This window comes from Protopterus annectens, chromosome 3.part1, assembly GCF_019279795.1.
Source record: "Protopterus annectens isolate FY-2018-M chromosome 3.part1, PAN1.0, whole genome shotgun sequence".
In the NCBI taxonomy this organism is placed as follows: domain Eukaryota; kingdom Metazoa; phylum Chordata; order Ceratodontiformes; family Protopteridae; genus Protopterus; species Protopterus annectens.
The window spans coordinates 444,075,598-444,095,117 of NC_056732.1; the positions used below are offsets into that span (position 1 = coordinate 444,075,598).

General features: G+C 42.4%; 1 protein-coding gene across 1 annotated transcript in view; it reads left to right on the forward strand.

Moving 5' to 3' along the window:
* Positions 1-19,520, forward strand: part of KMT2C (lysine methyltransferase 2C) — a gene marked incomplete in the record, with an annotated part of 4,117,755 nt that overhangs the window by 3,696,023 nt on the left and 402,212 nt on the right. Inside the window, 1 exon segment of the mRNA XM_044066891.1 lies at positions 2,098-3,223. Coding sequence (XP_043922826.1) covers positions 2,098-3,223 — 1,126 coding nt within the window.

The window sequence follows — 19,520 nt, forward strand, 5'->3', positions numbered from 1 at the left end:
TCGTGTGGTTGACAGACAGACCTGCCCTTCCAATTCTGTCTTTCTGGGTAAGTATAATATTCAAATTTATTTTGCCTTCGTCTGGTTTCACAGTTATCTGCATCCTCTGTCATGCCCTATTTTGTTGACTGCTGTCTTTCACTTCCTCAGACAGTCATCTGGTTTGTATCGAATATGTATAACCGTTTCCCAGGTTTTGAAGTGCCTTGTGCTTTATATTTAGTGTGTTTAGCTATTACATTTCAAATAACATACTTTTATCCTCTCTTCCTCAAAAGCACCCACTGATTTTTTTTAGCTATGTTTTCCCATCCTTTTCTTGCAGCTCTGTTTCCGTAATATCAAGTGCTTTGAACTAAATTATTCCCGCTACTGCGCTTTTGAATTGTGATACAAAAAATTATAAACATTATGTACACTTAATTCCCTGTTCTTAAGTAGAAAAAAATGTATTGTATGATGACTCTTGAATTGCCTTTTTACTAGATGTCTTAAATAGCTGCTGTCAAATTTTGTTGATAGTATGTGCTTATCTTTGCTTCTGGCCTTTGTCATGGCTGAAGAGGTTTTATGGATAGCTCCATTCCTACCTAGTTAGCAAGTAGGTTAAATGTCTGCTTCCTGGCACACAAAGGTAAAGCCCGTACTGCGACCCAGCCAGTCTATGATTAACTAGCAACCTGGGCACTGGAGGAATCTGGAAATGAGGGTGTGTGAGCAGCTGAAGGCAACTAACCCATCTTGAGAGGCAAGGAGGTGGTCTTACCTGCTGCAGTGCCAACAGCTATTGGAGGAAGAGGTATGTGGCATGCAGAGTATGGGTCAGGGATGCACACATGGCTTTGCCAAGTCATGTTTATGCAGTAGTCTTTGTCGAGTGTGTGCAGGAATATGCCTTCTAACAGGGAAGGTGTAGTAGGCCATAGCATCTGCGAGTTTCCATATCAGGTACCATAGGAGGGTTTAGTCCAGAAAACAGAAAAGTCCTTCCTGGCTGCATATATGATTGCTGTACTGTGACTGGCTGTCACTTCAGTGATGAGAAATGAACAAGATTTAAATCTGTTGTTAGGCATCGAGGAGGAGTGTTTGCCTCATGTATGTAATGGCCTACTCTTCGTGTTTGACTACTCATGTAGGGGGAGTGAATAGGCCTCTGAAGTCTTGTCCCAGTCAGGAGCAAATGATCCAAAGGGCTCTTGCCTGATCAGGAGAAACAGGGGATCTAGGTGTCTCCTTGTGAAGGTTGAAAATGGGTCTGTATGGTACTGGAAGAAATATTTGAAGGTTTTGGGGCCTGCAAAATACATAAAATGTTTCATATAGCTTCACTGCAATATTAATCATTTGTTTATGCCATTTATATGTAGCAGGGTTTGCAGACCAATGAGTAAATGAACTGTTATCTTCATGGCTGTCACATTACATTATTTTTTATAATTAAAAAAAATCAGGAATCCCAGACTATCTTTTCCTGTCAGAACTCACCATACTTGCAAAGTTACAGTTCCTGTAGCTTGCTTTAGATGTGTCGCTTTGGACTGTGTTAGAGATTTCTAGTCAACTTGTCAGCAGACATAACAATGGCTGTTTGGCTCATGAGCAGAGAAGGCTTTGGCAGAGACCCTGGTTTACTTCCAATAGTCATTCTTGTGGCTGAAATTTCATTGATGGCAAATGTTTACATAGCTTAACTCCAATGCTCCAGGTCTGACCTGACCAGTTTTCCAGATTAGCCTGCATATTAAGGTTGAGCTTGACTTCTTATGTTGTTTCATCTTCTGGAGTGATTGCGGAGTGGGTGTAACGGAGGGACCTTTAGAGTTAGAAAGTGCTTAAAAACTAACAGAGAGGTGACCTCTATTACAGTAGAGCTGAAAATATTAAGCATCCGTTGAATAAGAAGAGTTTGAAGTTACAGGTTGCAGTGGATATCCTTTGTAGCTTGATTTCAGTGTTGGTGATAAATATCTTTTAATTTATATAAAATGTTATAGTTTAAGTTATACCTAAAGTCATCATAAAAAAGCTTCTGTTTGTTTAATTACATTTTTAAGGTATTTAAGTATTATTTCAAATATCTGTTTCATATTGCAGGATAATGTAATGCCTTTATTGCTGGAGTCACCAGAGAAAGACCCACTACCCAAAGTATTTCATCAATATAGTAACAACACTTCTAGCATGGATGTCCATTGCCTTCCTCGACTAAAGGAAAAGGTTTCTCCACCGTCAACACCACCTGTCACTTTTCCAACTGCCTCTTTTGGCATTGCAAAAACTGAGGTTAAAACTGATGAATTAAAGGTTACTGTAAAGCTAAAACCTAGACCAAGGACAGTGCAAAGTGGTTTAGATGAGTACAGTCCTGCAATAAAAAAGTGCAAAGGCATGCGATGGATGAAATGGAATGTCCAAATTGTGATTCCAAAAGCAACATTTAAGCCTCCTTGTGACATTGAGATTGATGCACTCCTTAAAAAACTAGGCACATCCATAAGACCTCAACCAGTACCCAGAGACTGTAGGAAGTGTTGCTTTTGCCATGAAGAAGGAGATGGACTTACAGATGGTCCAGCAAGACTTCTTAATCTTGATTTAGATATTTGGGTACATCTTAACTGTGCTCTTTGGTCTACAGAAGTTTATGAGACACAGTCTGGTGCTTTGATCAACGTAGAACTAGCACTGCGGAGAGGACTGCATATGAAATGTGTCTTTTGTCATAAAATAGGAGCCACCAGCAGCTGCCATAGGTTAAGATGCACCAATGTTTATCACTTTACATGTGCCTTCAAAGCACAGTGCATGTTTTTCAAAGATAAGACAATGCTTTGCCCTTTACATAAGCCGAAAGGTTGTCATGAGCAAGAACTGAATTATTTTGCAGTCTTTAGGCGAGTCTATATCCAGCGTGATGAAGTGAGACAAATTGCCAGCATTGTGCAGAGAGGTGAGAGAGACCATACTTTTCGTGTGGGAAGTCTTATATTCCATTCTATTGGACAGTTACTGCCACATCAGATGCAGGCCTTCCATAGCTCAACAGCACTTTTTCCTGTGGGCTATGAGGCCAGTCGACTGTATTGGAGTATGCGCTATATTAATAGGAGGTGCCGGTACCTTTGTGGCATTGAAGAGAAAGATGGTCTCCCTGAATTTGTGATTAAAGTAATTGAACAAGGTCATGAAGATTTGATCCTTAAAGATACTTCACCAAAAGGTAAGAAGCAGATGTACCCTGAATGTAATATGTTGTATCAAGGATTAAGTAGTCAGTAAATTATGCATTCTGAAGAGATGTAGGATTTTAGTCAGTTTCCTGTCTGTAATTACTTTAAATATGATTTGAATTAGGGAACTGAAAACTAGTATTGGAAAAGGAGAAGTATGTGTTCAGTGTTTGTTGCGTACTACAAACTCAGAACCCACTTGGGCCATTTAAAAGTTTGCTAAAAGATAAACCAGGTTTAAATATTTTTGTTTTTAAACCAAATAACTGAAGATTTCTTAAAAAACTCTATACTCCCAGCATTTCCATGTGCATCGGTAAGTTATTTCAAGGTCTACCAGCCCTAAAATGACAGAAGAAACTGTGAAGTAAAAAACTAGATTGGGGTAAGGATACAAGTGAACTGCTATGTCTTGTAGAAATGTTATGTGTTAAGAAATCGATACCCAGCATTGCGTCTACAGTATCATTTGCATGACACTTTATCAGAATTAGTTCACCCTGTAATAACTTATACTGTATAGAGAACAATGAAAGACATTACAGATGTTCCCTGTATGAGTGTTTCTTAACCTCCTGCTACCTATTTTGTGAATGTTTTCTTCACCTGGGATGAATTAAATACACAAAAACACCCATAATACTCTATGATAGGTGTTGCTTTAGATCTCAATAGAGGAAGCAAAACCTTTTTGTTTCTTAATAAAATTACACGATGTTGCTGATAATGCTGTAATATCTTCTCATTACTACTTTTAGATTTTCTTAAATCCTTGGTTAGATTCACAATAACCTCACATCCCTTACCCAATTAGCTGCTGTCAGAGCATGGTTAAATAAGGCATGGGGATACCCAAAGTTGTTTTTGCCAAAAAAATATTACCATACACTTGCTGGCATTAAGCCTCTTGCCCTTAAAAGTCCAACCACTGGAATAATGAGTCAAAGTAACCTTGAAGAGCACCCTGGTCTTTAATATTTCTGACTATGCCACCTTCCTTAGCAATGTCAGCAAACTTACTTAGTCAGGTGTTCGCTTGTTTTGGGAAGAAGGATGTAAGCAAATGAATATGGGGCCCAAAACAGACCCCCAAGGCAGAGCAATGCTGATGTTGTTGAATTCAGATAGGCAGCTCTTAATCTTATCTGTTGGTCTCCTCCCTTTCAGCCAGTTGGCCACCCATACAATGATGTATGTTTTTATTTTTAATTGTGGCATAGTTCCTATGATAGTAGCATCATGGGGCATAGTCAAAGACCTTTATAAAATCAAGATGCACCACATGTTGGTGTGTAGAGCTGCTTATATCTTGATCAAAACTTAAATTGGTTAAGCAGTTTGACCAGCTAAGAAACCATACTGGAAAATACCAAGCCCTTGCCTAAGTACATACTGAAGTAGATGACAGATTAAACACTCGAAGCATTTTCCCAGGACACACGTTAAGCTAATAGGCCTATAATCTTCTGCAGATGAACATGACTGCCTCTTAGGAATAAAAAAACACTGTTGCTTCCTTCTAAATGTTAGAAATGTAGCCATACTCAAGAACAAATATGTGAAATATGAAGACAAATTTTTCACAACACTTTTCAGAAAGAACCCATTCAGTCCTTCAGGACCTGCAGCTGAGTTTACTTGATAGATTTTACTGCTGTCTTTATAGTGTCTGCTAGAATAGTAGGACAGTCACTACCTCAGCAGCCTTCAGAGAGTCATTGGGTTCAGTACCTGATGGACCTACCAAAGAAGTTTTCTTCAAAGACTTTAATCAGGTCTGTCAGGTTAGTAATAAAGTAGCCATTGTTCCTTGTACAGACACTAGAAGTTGTATCCTTCCCATAAAGTCTTAGGTGTTTATTGTTGTATTTTGAGTTGTCGCCAACCATAGTTCATAAGATCTCCTGCCTCTTCTAACCAGCTTCCTAAATGCTCTTTAGGCATTAACATAACATGTTTACTACCTAAACATGGGGCTATTTAAAATTTATACAAAGATTTCTTCATTATGTACCTAGCACACAAGAGACCATCAGACTGCCAAGGCAGAAAACTTTTCCTCTCCATCCTTATGCTACCTAAGGGAGCATACATATTGATCAGTACTTTTGCCGTCCATAATATCCACCCATTGCCATTCTTGTCATTAAATCAGCCCTGTAAAAATCTCCGGATTAAATTTTCAGTTGAATGGCCTTTTTCAGCCTAAAAGGCTAACTCACAAAATGATCCAAAGCTCGTAGCTCTGGATCAGTGCAACACTTACGAACTTGTAATGGATTACTGAGCCATATCCCATCAATTTTCCTTCACCTTTAAATTCTTTCAGTATATGTGTTTATATTATGTTAATAACCAATGGGATAAAATATGGCATACTCAAGTCAGCACTTGGAGCAAATATATATCTTTATCTACGTATGTATACATACATCTAACCATCTATCTATATGCGGGTATATATATACATATATATATATATATATATATATATATATATATATATATATATATATATGTGTGTGTGTGTGTGTATATATATATATATATACACACACACACACACACACACACACACACATGTATATCATACACGTACAAAAATAGTTGCTGATACTGAGAGTCCATTTTAGTTAGTGTATGACTAGACTATGTACCTGCAGCTTTACATTTCTTTTCACTTCTCTTGTATAGGGGTGCACTCATCTCCTGCCAGCCTAGCAGAGCATGCTTTACACCTGCTTCAACCAGTTATTTTCTGTTGCTCGCAGAGTTTCCTGCTGCCTGTAGAGTTCATGTTTTGATGTAAAATGTCATTTATTATAGTTCTAGAAAGAACAAGCTGTCAAAGTTTTTGTATGTCTACCATGTCATAAGCCAGAACTCACATTGAAATTCTTGATGCTGCCTATGGGAATAGCACAACATGATGCACTGCTATAAGTACCAGCATTTCAACCCAACAACCCAAAGATGCTGGATGGAAAAATTCTTGTTTTGACTTGTCTCATCTAAGGTGATTCTACCAGGCCTTGAATTAGCATTTCTAACTGCAGTCTAGGGCTGTTGATTTGGGCTGGGGTTCTGATAATTTATCCCAGCTTGGAGACTCATTACATGGAACTGGTGGATTCTGGACACATTCAGGGCAACCATGTCTGCTTAATATTCAAGCCTTTCCTTAGAAGAGCTGTACTCCGAGAACAGGCCTTTTTCATAGAGCTTTTGGGAACAGTCCCACAGTCTTACTATTTGTAGGGTCTATGTTTACTTTTCTTGTTTCAAAATGAGAATAGGGGATCTCATGTTGTCTTTTTCATCCATTCCTCAACTGATGGGTGTCAGATCCGTCCTTGGTCACTGCAAACTTTAGGCTCTGTAGCTTGAGCTCCTCTCATTACCCATAATCCTGCAACTATTACTGAGATACTTCAGATCTCATTTGCCATTTTAGCAGTAAGATGTGATCACCATTAGGTCGAGCAATTTGTTTTGCGAGATAATTATTTTTGGGATAAGTACACTTTTTTATCTCCAAATATCCCTACTTTTATTTCTTTTAGGATCATTCCTGTTATAATCCTCCCCTATATACATAAAAAGCAAATTTTTCAAGTTTCCGTGCTAGTTTTGGCACTTGGGAAATAAGCCTCTCCTCTTTCTTTTGCTGCCTTTGTGGTACATCTTCCAATAGCATTATGGTATTTATTTTTTTCTTCTTTATTCACTTTTTAGGTGGTGTTAGTACCATTGTTGGTAATTTATTGTGATTTAAAGGATGTCAGAAAAAGCTGCTGTTTTTAAAAGGTGTTATGCTTGTGGACATAAAATCCCAAATTCTGATGGTCATTGTTCTGTGTGTGTACTGTTTAGGTCCAGGGCATCTTGATGTTTCTTGTGACATTTGTTCAGCTTTAATAACAGGGTCTTGGTCAAAAGGAAAAATAAATGAATTCTAAAAGGCCTAATTCTATCCTCTGCTTCTTTGGACTCCAGAGTACCATCTTCCTCTAAGAAGTTCTCAGGGGATATAGCAGAGAGACCCACGGAATTGAGGAAGCATTCTTCTGACCACTCTCCTCATTCAACTTCTTCAGACTTCGTTCGGCCTAAGAAAGTATCTAAATTGTCAGCTCCAACCACCTCCAAGTGCTCGACTCCAATAAAAACAAACTCAAAACCTTCAGATCTGTCTTCTCGTACGGATCCAACTCTAAGTCACCAAAGTTTTCTCCTGAATCAGCGCCTTTGAGGCTTCATTCCCCCTTCCTACACACCTCTGAGCTTCCCATCCACCATCAACTTCATTTTCTCTCAGATCATGGACAGGATAATGAAAACATTTCTCAGAACTCCTATTCAATTGGGTGTTTTACCGGCACCATCTCCAATTAGACCCATGAACCTCTCCACTACTTAACCCTAGGCTTTAGCTCCTACTCCTGTCCAACCAGTGATTTTGGAGTTTTTGGACCCAAGATTTCCAAGCCTGTCTGTCAGTTTCGAAGACTTTCCTTTCTTCAACTCTTGACACTTTCTATTATCTAGATGGGTCTGACCTTGTTGGATCCCAATAGGATTTCTGGGCCGTAGAGTTGGTGCCAGATCTGGAGGGTTGGGATCAACTTCAATTGTTTCTGAGTCATCCCTTCCTCTTGGAGATTTGTCAGAAGACAGCTTGCCTCGAGAGCAGAGGGGGGGGTCGGTTTTCGGCCTTCACAGATGACTTCAGATCTGGTGGGGGCAAGACTGAGGTCCATGGGGGACCTTTATCCTCTTCACTGGAAAAGACACCTTTACCCCCCCCCCCATCTACTGTGGAAGCTGGGTCTCTTCATCCTGCCCCATCGGGACAGATGGTCAAGCCAATCTTTGAGACTGTCCTCATTCAGGGCACTGCTGGCACTTCCAAGTCCTGTTCAGAGCCTCCCACTGAAGACCCCCCTTTGAAGAGGACATGCAAAAGGAGGCACTTAGTCTCTACACATTAGTCATTATCCGAGGATACTGACTTTGATGAGGAAGTGTCCCCCAGATCACCCCTTAAGGATGTTTCATTCAGAGACATTCTCAGACTTCTGAAACAGAAAGGAGGTTGGTCTTATGCCCCCCCCCCCCCATGAGGAGTCACTGTTAATTTGAGGCTTTTGGGACTGGCTCAGCTACCACTTGGGTAGTCCCCCTGGTGGATGAGGTGGTAGACTTCATCTCCTGCTGGGCTTGGAAGGATCCAGATGTTACACAGCCCATCCCTAAACACCCGAACAAGTATGTTTTTGCAATAAAGAATAGGGCTCATTGGAGCAAGGGTCCCCCTGTTGATGCTGTGGTAGTTGCATCAGCCAGTAGGAAAGATCTAGTACAGCAGAGTTCTTCTATCCATCCTCCTAATAAGGAATCTAGGGCATTGGACATTTTTGGGAAGCATGTCTATGCATCAGTGACCTTTGCCCTCAGGTCTCTGAATTATTTGGCATGGGAATTGATCAAACAGTTTATCAGTATCCTCTCTTGGTCCATTTCTGCACAGGATAAGAACAGTATTTTTACAGCTGGCCACACTGCAGTCCTCATCCAGTGCTTCCATGAGATTGATCTCTCATGCCTCAGAAGGAGCTGCTAAAGTGGTAGGTTCAGACTTGACCATTAGAAAGCATGCCTGGATGTGCCTCTATGACTTTGTGGAGCCCTTCAAGTCTTCATTCATCAGTGCCACTTTTGATGGGTGCATCTTATTTGGTCCTATGGTGAAAGAGACTTTCTCCAGGTGAAAGCAAGATGGGAAGACCCATTCTGCTGTCAGAATCCATTTTTCCCCTCATAGAACCTTTACCCGGAACCAGAGAGAGGTCAGAAAATTGTGGTTCTTCCCAAGACTCTTGTAGAAAAAGATCCCCTTGTGGCAAGGGGGGGTGATTCTAATGGGAGATGATGTTCTCATGGCAGAGGTAGCCTGCAGCATCAGGGCTTCAGAAGTTCCTTCTTGGACAAACTCTATCAATGTCCCTGAAGGATTACCTTACTGCTGCACTCTGGAGGCAGTCAGAGGACACCTGTCCCTGCACCCAGAAGCATGGACTGCCATTACCAAAGACTGTTGAGTGCAGAATGTCATATTCAGAGGTTATTATATACTCTTTTCCCTTTTTTGTCCCAAATGTAACAGAAGAATTCCCGATGTTCCACCCAGTTAGTGGAAAGCTGCAGCTACAGAAATACAAAAGCTGCTAGAGGAGAGTCATCCAACCAGTCCCACCAGAACAACAAGGGTCCTGAACTTATTCAAGCTTATTTTGGTGAGAAGAAAGACCAGAGTCCTCAGACCAGTTTTGGATGGCAGTAATTTAAATCAATTTGTGAAACACTCAGAGTTTGGGATGGTCATGGTTCAGTCCATCCTCCCTCTTATAAGGAAGGACAATTGGATGTGCTCTGTAGATCTCTAAGATGTGTACTGTCATATCAAAACATACAGGTGCTCCAGAAGATCCCTACACTTCCAGCTGGGAGCCAGTCACCAATACAGTTCTGAGCACTGCCCTGTGGTCTCACAGCAGCCCCTCTGGTGTTTACCAGGAGGATGGCAGTGGTTGCAGCTCATCTGAGACAGCAAGGATTCTGGATGTTTCTGTGTCTAGATGACTGGCTCCTGTTTACTTCCACCGAGCCTCTACTAATTCAAACCAGTGATCACTTGTTCCAGCTCTGTTCCCAGCTGGGCATCACCATAAACCATTCCAGGTATCATATTTTACCAACACAAACTCTGGAGTTCATTGGAGCCCATCTAGATAACAAATCACAGGTGGTAACCCTACCTCAAACAAGATTGCAGGCCTTAAGGAAGCAGGCATTACACATCCTTGCTCTTTGTTCACCTCCATCCAAGTTAGTCCTCCAACTAGTAGGTTTGGTGGCAGCCTCCATATTTGTAGTGCCTTTGGCAAGTTTCCACATAAGAATACTACAGTGGACCCTAGCAGTACAGTGGTCAGTAAGACATCAGCCAGTGACTACTTCCATTCTCATCACAAGCATTTGCAGATGACACATAGCATGGCGGATTCATGCAGAGGAAGTTTTCCAGGGCTCTCCTTTCATATTTCCTTCTCCCAAGGCCACAGTGACTACGGACTCCTCCCAGCTAGGGTTGGGGGGGGGGGGGTGCAATATTTGCGAAGGACTGTCCAAGGTACATTGTCCCAGACAGAGGCCAGTCTTCACATCAATGTCCTAGAAATGAAAGCATTCCTGTATGCATTGCAGATGTTTCAAAATGTTCTTCTTATAAGGATGATTACAGCTCAGACAGATAACATGGTGGTCTGGTACAGGAACAAACAAGAGAGAACCAGATCTTACCCACTTTGTTGGGAAGCAGTGAGAGTTTTGGCTGTGAGCAATGTCTTTCAGCCATTCTCTCTCTTGGCAACACATATTCCAGGGAAAATAAACATGCTAGCAGATGAACTGAATAGGTCCATTTCACTTCCTCATGAGTGGACTCTCAACCAATCAGTGGCAGACATGATTTTTTACTGCTGGGGGTCAACCATGCTGTGACCTCTTTGCCTCTGTCCTCAATAACAAGTGCAGCCAGTACTTTGCAATGATCCTCGCGGAGGGGGAGTCACCAAGAGATGCTGTAGTTCACAATTAACCATCTGGTCTATTATACAGTTTTCCTCCCACTCCTTTTATCCCCAGTGGAAGAGCAAGGTGATCTCATTGCCCTTTTCTGACCTTGCCAAGTATGGTTCCCCTTCCTTTGGCCCCATCTTCTTCACCTTCCCCGAGTGTTGAATCCTTTTCAGGATGTTCTGTCTCATTCGTATGGGCTGCCTCACCTGAACATACTATCCCTCAAAATGAGCGCATGGTTTCTTTACATCCAGTGATAGCTGGAAGTTCAAGGTTTTCCTTTCCTGTTAGCTACATTCTTATGTCATCTCAAAAAGCCTCCACCAGGAAACTTTATAAAAGTAAATGGAAGAGATTCTCTGTTTGGGCCCTTCATAGACATTCAGACCCCTTTTCCACACAGACATAGTTATTATTGATTTTCTAGCTTGCCAGCAGTGACAAAAGTGACTCTAGCTAGATGACTCATTAATTGCATTGCCTTTATTTAGAGGAGTCATTACCCAAATGTCCCAAAGCTCACTCCATCAAGTCTGCGGCCACATCATCTACTTTTTGGTCTAAAGCATCTATAGATGATGATGTCTCTGTGGTTGCTACATGGTCCAGTGTTCATACTTCTATAGCTCATTACAAGTTGGATATGTTATTAAGAAAAAGGGAAGCTTTTGGCTCCACTGTACTCTAGAATATCCTTCCTTAAGGGCCACCCATTGCTGTAACTGGGGTCTTTGTCCCATCAGTTGAGGAATGGATGAAAAAGACATCAGATACTATAGTCATGTACTCATTATAACTCTGCATCTGTTTTCATCCTTCCTCAACCTCCCACCCACTATTCTGCCTTTTTTTTTGTCTGTACCTTGGTATTACCTGAAGAATATTCTTGATTAGTTTCTGCTGTGTGGGTTCCAAAGTTTTCCTTCTCTGAGTCTTCCTGTTTCCCACCTTTTCTCCTTCTGTGTTCTTTAACTCAGAGAGTACTATTGTCTGCTTTTTCCATTTCTGCATTATGATTAACTAAACAGAGGGCAGATTTGATCTGAGGTGTCTCAGGAGTAATTGGGAGATTATGGGTAAAGGGAGGAGCTCGAGCTATGGAGCCCAAAGTCTGGCAAGTGGTCAAGGACAGATCCAAGACCCAGCAGTTGAGGAAGGGCGAAAATAGACAATGCAGATGCAGAGTTATGGTGAGTACATAACTACAAATCTGATGTTGTTAATCTTCATTCATTCATGACTGATGGATATCAGTTCCGTCCGCTGAACTGACTTGGCTGTTATAACAAAATCGCCAGCCAAAAAACTTTTGAGCTATGCTTACCCATAGTGACCCTCTCTTTATCACCTCAGATCTTGTTTGCCACGTAGAGTATCAAGATGCATCAGGCCAGCTCCCCAGCTAAGTGGTTTAGATTTTCTATTCCTTTTTCAATAATATTTCTGCTACCTTTGAGATTTTTCCCTTCTAATATTACTAGTAGTAGTCGTTGATAGTTTGGTTACCCTTTCTATATTCCTGAGTGATTTTTCCTTATTTCTTACCAATTCTTGGTATTTCTTTGTACCATTGGTGGTACAGACCCCTCCCTTACCTCTGTGGTAATTATTAATACCATCGCTGGTATCCCCCCCCCCCTTTTTTTCCTTCCCTTTACCTGCTGGGTATTCTTTATTACCATTGTTGGTAATAAAAAAAAAAAAAAATCAGTCTTTCTTTCTTTGACTGTGTGTGTGTCTGTTCTGACAGGGTCTTTCCCTCATTGCTGTTGTGACTTGGTATTTGAATTGTAGACCGTTTGTGGTAATGGCTGATAAGAAGGGGCAACAGGGTTTAGACAGTGTGGTAAGTGTAGCAGGAAAATGCCAAATTCCGATGTACATTTATCCTGCATTTATTGCCGTGGTGTTCCACACTTGAAATTTCACCCCCCCATGCAAACTATGTAAGGATTTTAGTGCCCGCACATTAGCTGAGAGAAACAACATATTAATATTAGATGGTCTCGTGAAAATGCCTTTCTCGGTAGGCTTTATCTGAGGCGGAGGTCTCAACCTTCCTAAAAAGAACCATAAGAAGAAAAGTCAATCTGTTCCGTCCTCTCCTTATACTAGTGGATCTAAATCTGCTAATCCCCCCAGAACCAAGACCAAAACATTCAAAGTTGACTTTGCACCTGTCTTGGCACCGGAGCCCAAAACTCCATCTACAGTGCCGTTCTAAACTACACCACCACTACGGTACTGCTGCCCCTCTCAGTACCAAAAATAGTCTCCCCAATTCAGGTTATTACCACCCCTCCAATGCAACCTTCTGGTCCTTTGACCATGGTGCCGAAGGGCGAAACCTTGGCTCAGACCTGATATTCTCCGTTGGTAGATCCCTTTCTCAGACAACAATTGAGTCCATTTCTTGAACACCCTGATTCTCCATCGGGGATGTCAACCCGCTCATCCAGGAGCCTTTCAGAGCTCAAAGTAGTGAGACTTGTAGACCAGCTCCTTGTGGACAGAGGAATTCCTACTCCTTCTAAATCCTCCCACCCGGAGCTGAGGAATTTTCTCCACAGACTCAGACATATATTCCTCCTTCAACCTCCCTGCAGGCATTGGAGCCCTCAGTGCTGACACCTATCCTAGTTCCAGCTTCTTTGGTTCCATTGGTAGATCTTACCATGGCTCCGGAGCCTACCCTATGGTTCTCAACTCAGTTGGAGCTGACCCATCCTCGAGATCATGGCTGGTCTGTCAGCACTGTGACCTCTAGTACGGCACCTGTTTTTTCTATGATACTGTCTATGGTTCTGGTTGCTTTGACTGCTCAGAGTCCTCTCATGGCTCCCTCCCTTGTGGCGGGCTCATTGGAGTGGGGTGTGACCCCAGTTCTGAGGTTGTCTTCCTCAGATGTTCTTCGTGTTTCACTGTTGCAGTCATTACATTTGGGTAATCTGCTGGCAGGTTGCCCTCATTCGGCCTGAATTCCAAAGTCTTGGGTCCTGCGTTGGTTGCTGTCTTCTCTTCCATGATGTCAGGTCATCAGGGGTATAAAACATGCTTGCCGCATGGTGCCTGAAGTAGAAGCATTTCACAAGTGCCGGTCGGCCGACTACTAAAATATTCGAGTTTGAGTTTCAGAACCGAAGTCTTCGCTAAAGCTAATTACCCCGTTAAGGAAACTTTTTTCTTGCTTTTTACCGATGTCAGAAAAAGTTAATAATTGTATTACTTGTGGGAAGCAAATACCTCATAAGGATTTCCATTTATACTGTATTCCTTGCCTAGGCCCTGATCACAACGTGCCTGGCTGTCGGTTTTGTGCTAGATTTAACCAACGCACCATTAAGCGTCTGTATATTTTTGCATCAGAGTATTTTGGAAACAGATTTAACTACCCAGAAATGTTGTCGGATAACAATCCGACTACCGGAGTACATAAAAAATGCAAAGAAAAGGACAGAGAAAGGCAGTCGAGATCCAAAACCGACGACAAAGCTTCTCCTAAGCCAGTCGCCAGTACTCAGTGAGGTGCTTTCGCAGCCCCTGATACCCGCTACCTTCAAGTCGCAGGCCTCTACAGACACCCATGTGGAGTCTGGCATGCCGTAAGATACTCAAGGTATTGGACCGACAGATGTATCTCCCTCGGATAGGTCCGGAGCCGCTGAGCAGGCACCAGCTTCTGTGGGTGTATTCAGACCTCAACATTTGTATATCAAACCGACGACAACTGCAAAACCAAAGACAAAAGCAACTTCTAAAACTAAAAAACCGACACATGAGCCACATTCACAGTCCTCTATGCCTAAAAAACAGATGATCAAAATGGCTGAAGACCTTATTACCTTGATCAGGGGTACCCATCCCCCTCCAGATAAGAGGCCCAGGCAAGACACTGATTATGAATCTTCAGATCAGGTTTCTATTTCTTCTGATTCCTCTTCTGATCAGGAATTATCTATACTTCCCTATGAGGATTCTGATGCTGAGGAGTCAATTCCATCTGCATCTCCTCCTGAGGATTATTCATTTGGAGAAACCTTGCATACTTTGAGGGAGCATTTTCACTGGGAATGTCAGGACTTCTCAGAATCAAAAAAGAGGCTCAGGGATTTCCTCCTTCTCCCTCAGCACAAGCCTTTATCCATTCCCCCTGTTTTAGACATTGTGGATGATGTGTTTTTGGAGTCAAGCTTGACACCTGACTCCTTACCTCCGGCTCCCAGTAAGCCGGATAAATATTACAGGGTCCCTGACTCACATAAATTTTTATTTAGAAACCCTGCTGCTGATCCTGAAACTATTTCACAGGGTCCAAAGGGGGAGTTAAGGCCTCAACAGCAAAAAAAATCCTACCCCCTCTGACAGAGATTCTGGGGCACTAGACAGATGGGGTAAAAATGTTTATACATCTGCAACTTTGGCAATCAGGGCCTTAAACTGCCAATTTCATATGCTTAAGTACCAACAACATGTTATGGGATTACTGAAACAGAAAATTATGTTGACTTCAGAATGTGCAGAAAATAAAGAATTGCAGGAATTATTGCATGCAGCTGAACAAGTTGGAAAGCATACTTTGCAATGTGGTTTTGATTCCTTAGAGGCCTCCTGCAGGGCCGCAGTTACTGGTCTGTAATTAGGAGGCATGCATGGTTAAATGAACAAAATTTGCCTGATCATGTTAAAGCTAAATTGCTAAATGCACCTTTACAGCATGATTCTCTGTTTGGTATTAAGGCAGAAGAGGTTTTAAAGAAAATGGAAGACAAAGCTAAGTCTATGTAAACTGTTAAAGATTTCTTAGAAGTGCAGCCACCAAGATTCAGTAGACACTGGCCTACAAAAAATTGGTCCTTTCCTGTGTCAGAGCTCAAAGGGGCAAATTCAGACGCCCTAAAGGTTCCATATACCAGGCGCAAGATTCATACAGGTCAAAGCAATGGGATGCTTCCACCTCCAAATCTGGAGGAGATAAAGTGCAAACCTACAGAAAGCAATCCCAGTGACTTCCCTCTGCCTACAACAAGCACTTATCTTTTGGCAGCAACCATAGGGGGAAAATTAGCACTTTTTGCTCAAAATTGGCAGTTAATAACCCAGGACAAGTGGGTACTAAATATCGTGTCACAGGGATACAGATTCCATTTCCACACTCTACCAATGGCAAATGGTTGGCCAGATCTGCCAAAAAATCAATGGGCAGAGGCACAGAAACAGGTTACGTCCCTCGTGAATATGGGGGCCATTCAGACAGTTCCAGATCAGGAAAAAGGACAAGGGTTTTACTCAAGACTGTTCTTGGTACCCAGAAAGGACAAGGCCTGGCGGCCACTACTGGATTTATCGATTTTGAACACATACCTGGACATTCCAAAGTTCAAAATGATGATTTTGCAGCAGCTTCTGCCCATGCTGGGCAAGAATGCTTGGCTGGTGACTTTAGACCTAAAAGAGGCATACCTGCACGTCCCAATAAGACAATCGTGCAGAAGATACCTCAGATTCAAGGCTGGCTTAATGCATTACCAATTCTCTGCACTACCCTTTGGCTTATCTACTGCGCCCAGGGTCTTTACAAAGTGCCTGGCACCAGTAATTGCATTTTGCAGACAAAGAAGTATACAAATATATCCTTACTTGGACGACTGTCTCATTCAAGCAGAGAACAAGAACACTCTTCTTCGACACCTGGCATTTGTGAAAAGGCTTCTAACATGCCTAGGGTACACTACAAACAAAAATAAATCACAACTGGTACCCTCTCAAAAGGTAACATTCCTGGGTGCAAGCTTGGTTACAACTGCCCAGATGGCTTACCTCACGCCAGACAAGCAAAGGCAACTGACTGCTTACTTCAAACTGATGGCAACAAAAACCCAGTCTTCTGCAAGGCAAATTCGGCAAGCTCTGGGCTTCATGGCATCCTGCATCCTACTAATTCCATATGCAAGACTGCATATGAGGAAACTTCAATGGTACCTAAAAGGTTTATGGAGTCAACATTCACACAGTCTGGAAACAATTATTCCTCTCATTCCCTGCCTGCAACAGGAGTTTCTGTGGTGGGCAAAGGCATGTCACCAAAACATGGGACTGCCCTTCACTCTACCCCGTGCCAGCCAAACCTTAAGAACAGACGCATCAGATTATGCCTGGGGGGGGGCCACATGGCAGGAAGATGCATTCAGGGCTTATGGACACCAAAACAAATGCATCTACATATCAACCAGAAAGAGATGCTAGCTGTTCAGAATGCCCTAACAGCCTTCAAGGACTTACTTCATCCAGGACAGCTACTGATAAAGATGGACAACTACTGATAAAGACAGACAACACCACAGTCATGTGGTATATAAACAAGCAAGGGGGCACACACTCATACCCCCTTTGTATATTAGCCATGGCACTGTGGGACACAGCTTTGACCTACCAAATACATCTTCAAGCTCAATTCCTGCCAGGAAAACAAAACACTCTGGCAGACGATTTAAGCAGAAACCTTATGGATCCTCACAAGTGGAAACAAAATCCACAAGTCTTCAGCATGATAACAGAGAAATGGGGGAGCCCAGACATAGATCTATTTGCCTCTCCTCAAAATTATCAATTGAAAAGATTCTGCACAAGGACTTGTCACAGACAAGCATGGAAAGTGGACGCCCTATCCTTCAGTTGCAAAAACCTATCAGTTTATACCTTTCCTCCTCTGCCTCTTCTACCCAAGGTCCTCCTTAAAAGTCAGACAAGAAAAGCCAAGGATGATATTAATTGCCCCGGACTGACCATGCCACTACTGGTACCCAATCCTAAGGAACTTGGCTCAATACCCAGCTTGGACCTTACCTCAAAGACCACAACTACTGTCCCAACAAAACAATCAGATCCTGCACAATCAACTACAGACTCTGAACCTGGCAGCATGGCTAATCATGTAGTCATACAAACAACACCTCTCAGTAAAGCTGTGATGGATGTCATTTTGGAAGCCAGAAGGCCTAGTACTAGAAAATCTTATGCTGACAAGTGGAAGAGATTCTGTGCTTGGAATCAAGCACAAGGAACTGATACAGCAGAACCAAATATTCCTCAGATATTACAATACTTAACTGAGATGCTTCACAAAGGCCTATCTTTCTCATCATTCAAAATCCATGCCTCTGCCATTTCGGCTCATTACAATACAGAGCCACCAATCTTTTCTCATCCTTTACTAAAGCAGTATCTTAGATGAGCCAAAAATGTAAGGCCTCCTAGAAGATCACCGTTACCTGCATGAGACCTCAATTATGTGTTGGAAAAGCTCACCCTGCCTCCATTTGAACCAGCTGCTACCACTGATCTAAAGTTCTTATCATGGAAAACAGCTCTGCTACTAGCAATTACTTCAGCTAGAAGAGTTTCAGAGCTACAGGCCCTCATGGCTGTAGAGCCTTTTATCATATTTTACCCAGACAGGGTGTCTGAGGACAAATCCTACTTTTATGCCTAAGGTGGTTTCCAGTGTGGCTCTTAAACAATTCATCTGCCAACTTTTTATCCAAATCCGCAGAACAAGGGGGAGAGAATTCTGCATTCCTTGGACGTACACAGACAGCTAAGATTGTACTTGAGCAGGACAAAAGCTCTAAGAAAAACTGAGCAATTACTAGTGTCATATACTGCAGGATCAGAAGGAAAGGCTATTTCAAAGCAGACAGTTTCAAAGTGGATACGCTACTGCATCCGTTTCTGCTACTTACACCATGGTAAACCTATGCCCAAGGGCATTAGGTCTCATTCCACCAGAGCTGCAGCTACTTCAGCAGCCTTTCTCAGAGGAGTACCAACCAAAGACATTCTAGAGGCTGCTACTTTCTGTTCACACCTTTACAAAGCATTACCATTTGCCTCTCTACTCTAAGTCCAGGGCAGGCTTTGCCACTGCAGTGCTGCAGGGCCTTATAGCCGCACTTAATGCTGTTTAGCTCCAGCCTCCCAACCATTGCTTTGGGATTCTACCCAAATGTAATGACTGCAACAGTGAAACACAAAGAACATAGTATAGTTGTGTACACTTAACTTAAATGTAGATGTTCGAGTGTATTCACTGTTGCAGTCCAGGTTACCCTCCCACCATCCCCGTCATTCTGAAGTTTCTTTCCTTTTCTATCTTCTACAACCCATGTGGTGTATTTGCTTGTAGATGAAGGTAAAGGTTATATTGATGCATGTGTATGTGTATATATGTATATATATATATCATGGAAGAGAAGACAGCAACCGATGCAGGACCCAAGACTTTGGAATTCAGGCCGACTGAGGGCAACCTGCCAGCAGATTACCCAAATGTAATGACTGCAACAGTGAATACACTTGAACATCTACATTTATGGTAAGTGTACACAACTGTACTTTCTGGGCTCCTGTCCCTCTTCAGGCGGGCCTGCTTTATACATGATGGAGAGGGCACTCATCTCACTCAGCAGGTTCACAGCTGGTTCCTTCGGCGCTGGAATACCATATATACATGTCCTCTGAACCGCAGCTACTTAGTCCCCTACCCTGGGACATCGAGCATGGGAACCTCAAGATACCCTACCACAGGGCACCCTCGCTTCAGAGCCCTGTTTAGATGCCCCCACTGAGGAACTGCCCAGTAAGAGATTG